The sequence below is a fragment of the Thalassophryne amazonica genome, chromosome 19, assembly GCF_902500255.1.
Source record: "Thalassophryne amazonica chromosome 19, fThaAma1.1, whole genome shotgun sequence".
Classification (NCBI taxonomy): Eukaryota; Metazoa; Chordata; class Actinopteri; order Batrachoidiformes; family Batrachoididae; genus Thalassophryne; species Thalassophryne amazonica.
In genome coordinates, this window is record NC_047121.1 from 50206746 (window position 1) to 50214191 (window position 7446).

Consider the following 7446-nt stretch of genomic DNA (forward strand, 5'->3'; position numbering starts at 1 on the left):
TTCAGTACTTCACAGCACATCCATTCTGCAGCAGCACATAATATGCGAAATTCAATGCATTTCATTGCCGATTTTGTCTTAAGACTAGTTTATAAGTGGTTACTCACCAGGAGCAGTATAGACTTTGCTGCTGAAGCTGCTGCGTCAGGAAAGTTGTACACAAGATGAAGGCTGTATTCTCCTCCCCCTCCGTCTCCAAATTACACGTGATTTCCAATACATCCTTACAGTCAAGTCTGGATATCTGTTCAGGAAATAAATATAATGCTTCAAAAAAAAAAAAAACAAACATTCACATCACAACATGCTAAGAATTATCTTCAATCTTTCCTCAAACAAATGAAACTGTTGCTCCAAAATAATGTCTAATGTCAGGCATCAACACAAAATCAAAGATTACTGATGGGCCAAAGGGCTAAGACTCTTATGTAGTTACATTTCTGCATATTTTAACAACTATCTACAGTAACTAATTGACCCACATCAGTCAATGCCAGGAAAAAAAATAATAAAATAACAAAATCTGTCCCACAATGTCTAACTGAGTAACACACCAAACAAAATTAAATTCAGGACTCCAGAGTATGACTAATTAATGTGGTTTTGGAGACTGTACAACAAAAGTGCTTACATTTCGTTCGCTGAGAGTCAGAAGGTTATACGTCCACTTTTAATTCAAAAAAATAGTTATTTGATCCACTGTATATTAAAAGCCAAGTGGTCTCTGTGTACGTGTACGCATGGGTGCATGCAGCTTCGATCACAGACAAACTGGGGAGAGCTGACATTTATCATTTGGTTTGCTTATGTATTTTGGGTCAAGGATGAATGCTGCAAAAACAGGAAGGTGATAAGACTAATAGTTTACATAGCTCCGGATGCTAACAGCAGCACAGCTCTGACATACCTCCATAACATTATAACAAAACTACAGAAGGCACATCCAGATGGTGCACATGTAATCGACAGTGATTTTAATCAAGCCTACCTAAAGACAGTTCTTTTCAAATTCTATATTTGTTAAATGTGCCACCAGGGAGAAAAACATACTCAACTGTGTGTACTGCAACATCAAACAGTCACATGTAGGACTATCAGACCACCTTTCACTCCACGTCATCCCAGCCTACATCCCCTTTAGAAGGAGATCCAAATACATGAAAACCTGGCCAGAACAGTCTCTCAACTGCAAGACTGTTTTGAGATCACTGTTTGAGAGCCAAAACATAGAGGAATACAGACAAACTGTTCTGTATCTTTCTGTACTGTACGCCGTCGGGTTTTTGCAAACCAAAAACGCTGGATGACGAGTGACATGTGGCTCCTCATCAGAATCTGTGACAATGCTTTCAGATCAGGGGACAAAGAGCTGGACTCTGGGGCTGCAAAAGATGTATACAAGAGCAAACTAGAGAGACACCTCATGGACAACACAACCTGCGGCAGGTATGGTGGGGAATCCAGAGCATCATGAACTACAAGGGCACCAATACCCCCACCATCAGTGTTAGTGTTGCTGCCTCGCTGGCAGAAGAACTAAATGGCTTCTTTGCACGCTTCGAGTCCTGCAGATAACTAATGCCCCACCTGTCTACAGCAGCCTCTCACTGACTCTTCAACAACATGATATGAGGAGAGTATTACGCCAGGTGAACCAGAGGAAAGCCACCGGTCCTGAAAGTGTAACTGGAAAGGTACTCACTACCTGTGCTGGACAGCTCTTAGGGATCCTCACCACAGTCTTTAACCTCTCCCTGACTCAAGCTACTGTCCCAAGCCTGAAGCTCAACCCTCACCTTTCCTCCCCCTCACACTCAGCACAGGCTCACCACAGAGCTGTGTGCCGAGTCCACTCACGACTCTTGTACACTTCCCTGCCATTCCACAAACACATCATCAGGTTCGCGGATGACAGTGGTGATCAGACTCATCTAAAGGGGAGATGAGACTGCCTACAGCGAGGAGGTCCAGCACATGTCAGAATGGTGTCAGGCCAACAGCCTGCTACTGAACACCACAAAGACAAAAAAGCAGGCCATCATAGACTTCAGGAGAAACTGGGGGGTTATGTCCCTCTCAACAGCAACAGAGATCCGTTGGACAGCGTGTCGTCTTTTAGGTTTCTGGGAATCCACATCCAAAAAGAGCTCTCCTGGTCCACCAACACCACAGCTGTCATAAAGAAGGACCAGCAGCAACTGCACTTCCTGACTGAGGCTCCTCAGAAAGAGCAGACTGGAGCAGAAGCTGCTGGTGGCCTTTTATTGTGCCATCATTAAAAAGTGTGAGGACATACTGCGTCACAGTGTGGTTTGCCAGGAGTACAACCGCAGACAGAAAGGCTCTGCAGTGAGTGATTTTTTTTTTTTTTTTATATATATATATATATATATATATATATATATGGGATTCCATGCATTTGACAACCGGCCAAGGAGAGAAGAGCACTCAGACTTGTTTGCTAACAGTGTTTTAATATGACTAGTTTTGTAAAAGTCAAATTATCCTTCAAGTGTCGTAATCATACCTCTCTGATGGCTTCTTCATTGGGCAGCAGCTGACAAAGCAGAGAGACATATGTTTGACGAAAGGTAGCTTGGTTGGTGACCAAACTGCATTCAGTGCAAGCTTTGGCCAGAACCACCGCCTTGGCCACTTCACCAATCTTCTCCAAGTGCTTGACTCGCATCTCCATGAAACCCTCACCCTCCAGGGTGATATAGCCATCCACTAAAAAAAAAATTGTGGAAAAAGAATGTTCCAAAATTGAAGGAAAATCTCATTAGCACTTGCAAACAAAAAGCACAACAATAACCCCTCGCTCACACTGCCTCCGGTATTACCGTTGTGGGGTACAGATGTGGGACCCGCAGAGAATCCAAGTCGTTAAAAAGATACAAACCTCTCTCAGTGGCCACGGAGCTCTGTGGCTACGGTTACTGAAACCCTGCGGTGCTGCAGATTTTTCTGCAAGAAGTCTATCCTTGCGGGCTGCCGGAGCGCGCCGCATCAAAACAGTGAGCGTAGCCTCTGGACCTGTTGCCGGGGTTGGCCGCAGCTCCACACAGGCGACTGGGGGGCAGTGGCCCGCTGCGGCGCTTACCGAGCCCACAGACTCAGTAAGTGCATCGGATGCAGTGAGAGCGAGGGGTTAGACAGTTAAGCATAATCCTGTCATATTCACATGCATAACCTAAAACCCCGTTCAAACTGGGATGGGCAATCCAACTCGAGCCAGATTCAGATCAAATCGGAGGTGGCTCGACCTCGATTTTAGCGGAATTCACTAAGGTCTGAACACAAATGCAACTGCGTTTAACCATGTTAATTGTCCAAGGGTGGCTGCACCATCTGGGAGCTAAGAAGTGATGCTGTTGCTCACTTCTCCACCATCTGGAAATGCCCCTACAGAAAGACTTTTAGTGCTTTGCACAGCATTATATTGGCTCTGCTGGCATCTTAAACAAGAGCCATCAGGAGATGACATATCAGTCGACTCAAAACCACAATCGACTGGTGCCGGGCGATCACCCAAGTACACCCTTATGCTAAATATGAATGAAATAGCTACATTCAAAAATGCTAGGGGTGCTGCAGCAAGTTGCTTGTGTGCATGCGCAGCTTTTGCAATACCTGGAAGTTGAGACCCAGGCCGTTTTTGGCTACCCAGAGCTCAGAATTCCGGGTCATTGCTATGGGATATTTCTGCCACAGAAATGACAGATTATGCTTAAATTTGATACATCCTTTGAAAGAATTACATTTTAGATATGTCTGGGTATAACTGTTTGGCATCTGATTGCAAATTGGACACAAGGAAAAAAAAAAAAAAAAAAAACAACAACAAACAAAAAAACAATCGACAAGAAAACAGGCCTCAAGGCATTACATTTCACCCATTTCTACACAAAACTCATCAAGATAAATTAAGATCTCAATGGGTGTAGATATGTCATAGGGCCGACAAAAAGACCCAACTTGCGTACAAATGACTCGCCATTATGGACAACAGTTCTACGTCGTCGATATTCCCGTTCATGCTCATCTTCTCGCACCAGCAGGCCAATCTTGTCCGCTCTCAGCCAAATGTAACAGCTGCTACTGCTTTCTGTAACCCGTGTTCAAAATATTCCTGTCTTTTAAATACTCTGATGCTTTTAATCACCCATTCTCAGCCGTGGCATTACTTTAACTACCTAAACATAGACTGATGTTATCAATTAATTGCTTTCTGAAACACCACACAAATCCACATTTACTCGGTTAAAACCAAGTGATTCTCTGCAGTTAAATAATGCATCTCTTGCTGTCTGTTTGTCCTCCACGTTCTGCTCTAATGACTGCTGTGACAGGTTTTCTGACACCAACAACTGGACGCAGCATAAGTCCAAATATACACACACAGCTTGAATTTGGTTTGAGCCGTATAGAGATTGGATGTGTATGTAGGATGATATGGATTTGAAAAACATGTCTCAATGCTATGCAGAAAGAAAGCAATCTGGATTGAATCTGGTTCAAACTGGATTGCCAACTCTGTCTGAACATTGTCCAAGTGACATAGCTAGAATCCAACCTTCTTCTCTGCTGGTTGGCTGACCGGTGAGAAGGGCAGTGAGGACAGGATTATTCCATGCTCCTCCCTCTCCTGTGATTTGCAGAAGAGCTTGGAGATCTGTGCTCCCATACTGCAACAAGGTATCATGAGCACTCTGCAAAATATTACAAGATACACTTTGAACACCAACACACCACCACAATAAAATGCAGACTTTTTGATGCTTTACTTAGACCGCAACATTTGAAGGGCAATAAATGCAGAAACAGATGGCACCATTCCAAATACAAACTTGTTGCCTAAATCAAACGATGCATTCATACAGGGGGATCAAGGACAGTAACTAGGGCTGCCACAATTAGTCAACTAACCACAATTACATCAACTATCAATATAGACGGCAACTAATTTATTAATCATCATCGTTTATTTTTTTAAGCTTTGTTTTTCTCTCAAACCTGCTGCCGTATCTTCTGCTTCCTTTCTGTCCTTGACGCACGTGGACAGTAGCGGTAACCTGGGTCAGCAGTGATGTCACCGGAAAAGTTATGCCCAAACAATATCATGGCTTGCCGGCAACAAAGATCAAACGTTTGGGAGCATATTAACCAAATTAAAGAGAAAAACGCGAAATGCAAAATCTGCAAGGTAGAACTTGTACAACGGCAATGCAAGATCATCTGAGAAGGAAACATGCTGTAGCTGATTCTGACAAAGCGAGAGTCGTCTTGTTAACTGGTTAGTAAGCCGCTAACACTGATGTCTATAGTGAGCTACCTACTTAGCTGTAAACATGAACATTAAAGATGATGATTTCATTAGCCTTAGTACACATATGTGTTTGCTATGTAATAATGCTACGTTACAGTGCTTAAAAAAAAAAAAAAAAAAATTTACGCATGATCCGATAGTCGACTAATCGCAAAAATAATCGGTGACTAGTCGGTTATCAAAATAATCGTTTGTTGCAGCCCTAACAGTAACTGATGAAAATTCCTGGACAGAAATCATTTTTATAATAGTCTTTTCTTCAGCATACAAGTGAAAAATGCAAGATCACATTGAAGACAATATAATTTACCATCACAATCTGAAATTTGATATACAGCCACAATCGGTGATGCTGAAATAATCGATTTTCACAGTGGGCTCACTTCTCAGATTCAGCTCAACCTTTAGCAACTAAAGTGCTGCTAACATGCTTTGAATGGACAAACAACTACCAGAACCTGGATTTCTAAAACCTACTTCGTATAACCAAAATTTTTTCTTTTTTAAATTGCTGACTTGATTCATCACTAGAGCTGAGTCAAAACTTCACATATTCTCAAGAAATGTTGGTTTCTCAGAATGCAAAAGATGGAGAACCACACCCTAATTTTTTCTGGGTCAGGCTCAAAACTTCTCATTCGCCTCTCATACTTATCAAGATGGACTGATAGCCCAAGATGAGGTCCATAAATGTCTTGTTTTGCCCACAACCTAAAGATATTCAGTTTATTATCACTGATGAAAAAAATAGTCACATTTAAGAAATTCAAATAGGTTAATCAGTTAACTGAATAACTGGGTTAATTGAAATAAATTATTCATTGCAGCTTGATTAATCAGTGCTTCAGTTTTTCATAAATCAGAAAATGCATCAGTAAATGACTTTCTCAAACAAGTTCCTCTACCTGAACAAAGTGGTGGAATTGAACCCAGGCTTCATAGGGGATTTCATTCTCAGGCACTGAAAGCAGCAGTTCAAAACAGCTCCTTCAAGAAACAAAGAAATCAAGATTAAACTGGCAGACTCTTAACAGTGAAAGCAAGCTCAGAATCATTCTCATGAAATAATCAACCACAATGAATATTTTGAGCACTCACAAAGCCAGTCTTTTCAATACAAGAGTGACACTGTCGGAATCTGCTGTGAGATGGCATCGGGCTGCAGCAAAGCAGTTTATGGACAGACAGTAAACCTCCAGAAGAGGAAGACCATGCTCCACAGAGTTCCTGCTCCCAGCATAGTGCATCAGTGCCTGTACATGCAAAATGAAAACAGGGATGTAAAGAAAGCTGTGGGCAATTTCACAAAATGACACACCCACACTGTCACTCTAGTTACTTGTACATATTATACACCTGTTGTTGTAAATCCTGTTTGATGAAATACCTGAATTAAGAAACCGATTGCTCTCTGTATTGAAGAGGAACAAGTCTGTTAATGCATGCAATTGAAACATATGATGTATGTTTTTTAAGTCCAATCAAAGATGCTGAAGTGATATTTGATAGTTGGCACACATCATTTTAAACTGTCACACTGCAGGACGTGTGATGTAAAGTAAGGGAAATTAAGCACATACCCCACAAGGTCTTTGTTGTTTGATTAAAAAAAAGCTCAGTTTTCATCTTCCATGACTAATCTGTAAGAGAGGTCTATCTGATATAACATAACGTAATTTACTCCAATTTAAGGGTTCTTGTAGGCAATGACTTTCCTGGAAACATGATTCCTGGTGTGAGAACTACCACACAAAACCAATCTCAAATATGTGAAATTGTTAATTATATAACAGCTGAGTTGATCCTTGTCATTTGATTGGTGGCTTGTGTGTCAGATGACATGGATTATTCATACCATTTGCCATTGTAATTCACTGACCATGCAATAGTTCTTTTTTGCGTGCAATGTGCTATTGCACTCCCGAACCACCGCACATGCTCACACTACCGGGGGCAGCGTTTAGCTAAACATGGCAGAGTTTGTTTTGCTGGCAGATGACGATCTGAAGGAGCTAAATAAAGCTAATTCTTCTAACACACACAAAAAAAAATCCACCGTGTCAAATATCAGATGACAACTTGTCATTTGATATTTTAAAATCATCCTTGTCAACAAT

At 41.6% G+C, this 7446-nt stretch overlaps 1 protein-coding gene across 1 annotated transcript in view; it reads right to left on the bottom strand.

The window, feature by feature from the left end:
- Positions 1-7446, bottom strand: part of rlf (RLF zinc finger) — a 49005-nt gene that overhangs the window by 32801 nt on the left and 8758 nt on the right. Inside the window, exons 2-6 of the mRNA XM_034159443.1 lie at positions 6428-6582; positions 6235-6316; positions 4577-4712; positions 2528-2730; positions 108-244 (exon numbers count right to left, since the gene is read on the bottom strand). Of these exons, the coding sequence (XP_034015334.1) occupies positions 108-244; positions 2528-2730; positions 4577-4712; positions 6235-6316; positions 6428-6582 (713 nt within the window). The remainder of the gene's footprint in view (positions 1-107; positions 245-2527; positions 2731-4576; positions 4713-6234; positions 6317-6427; positions 6583-7446) is intronic.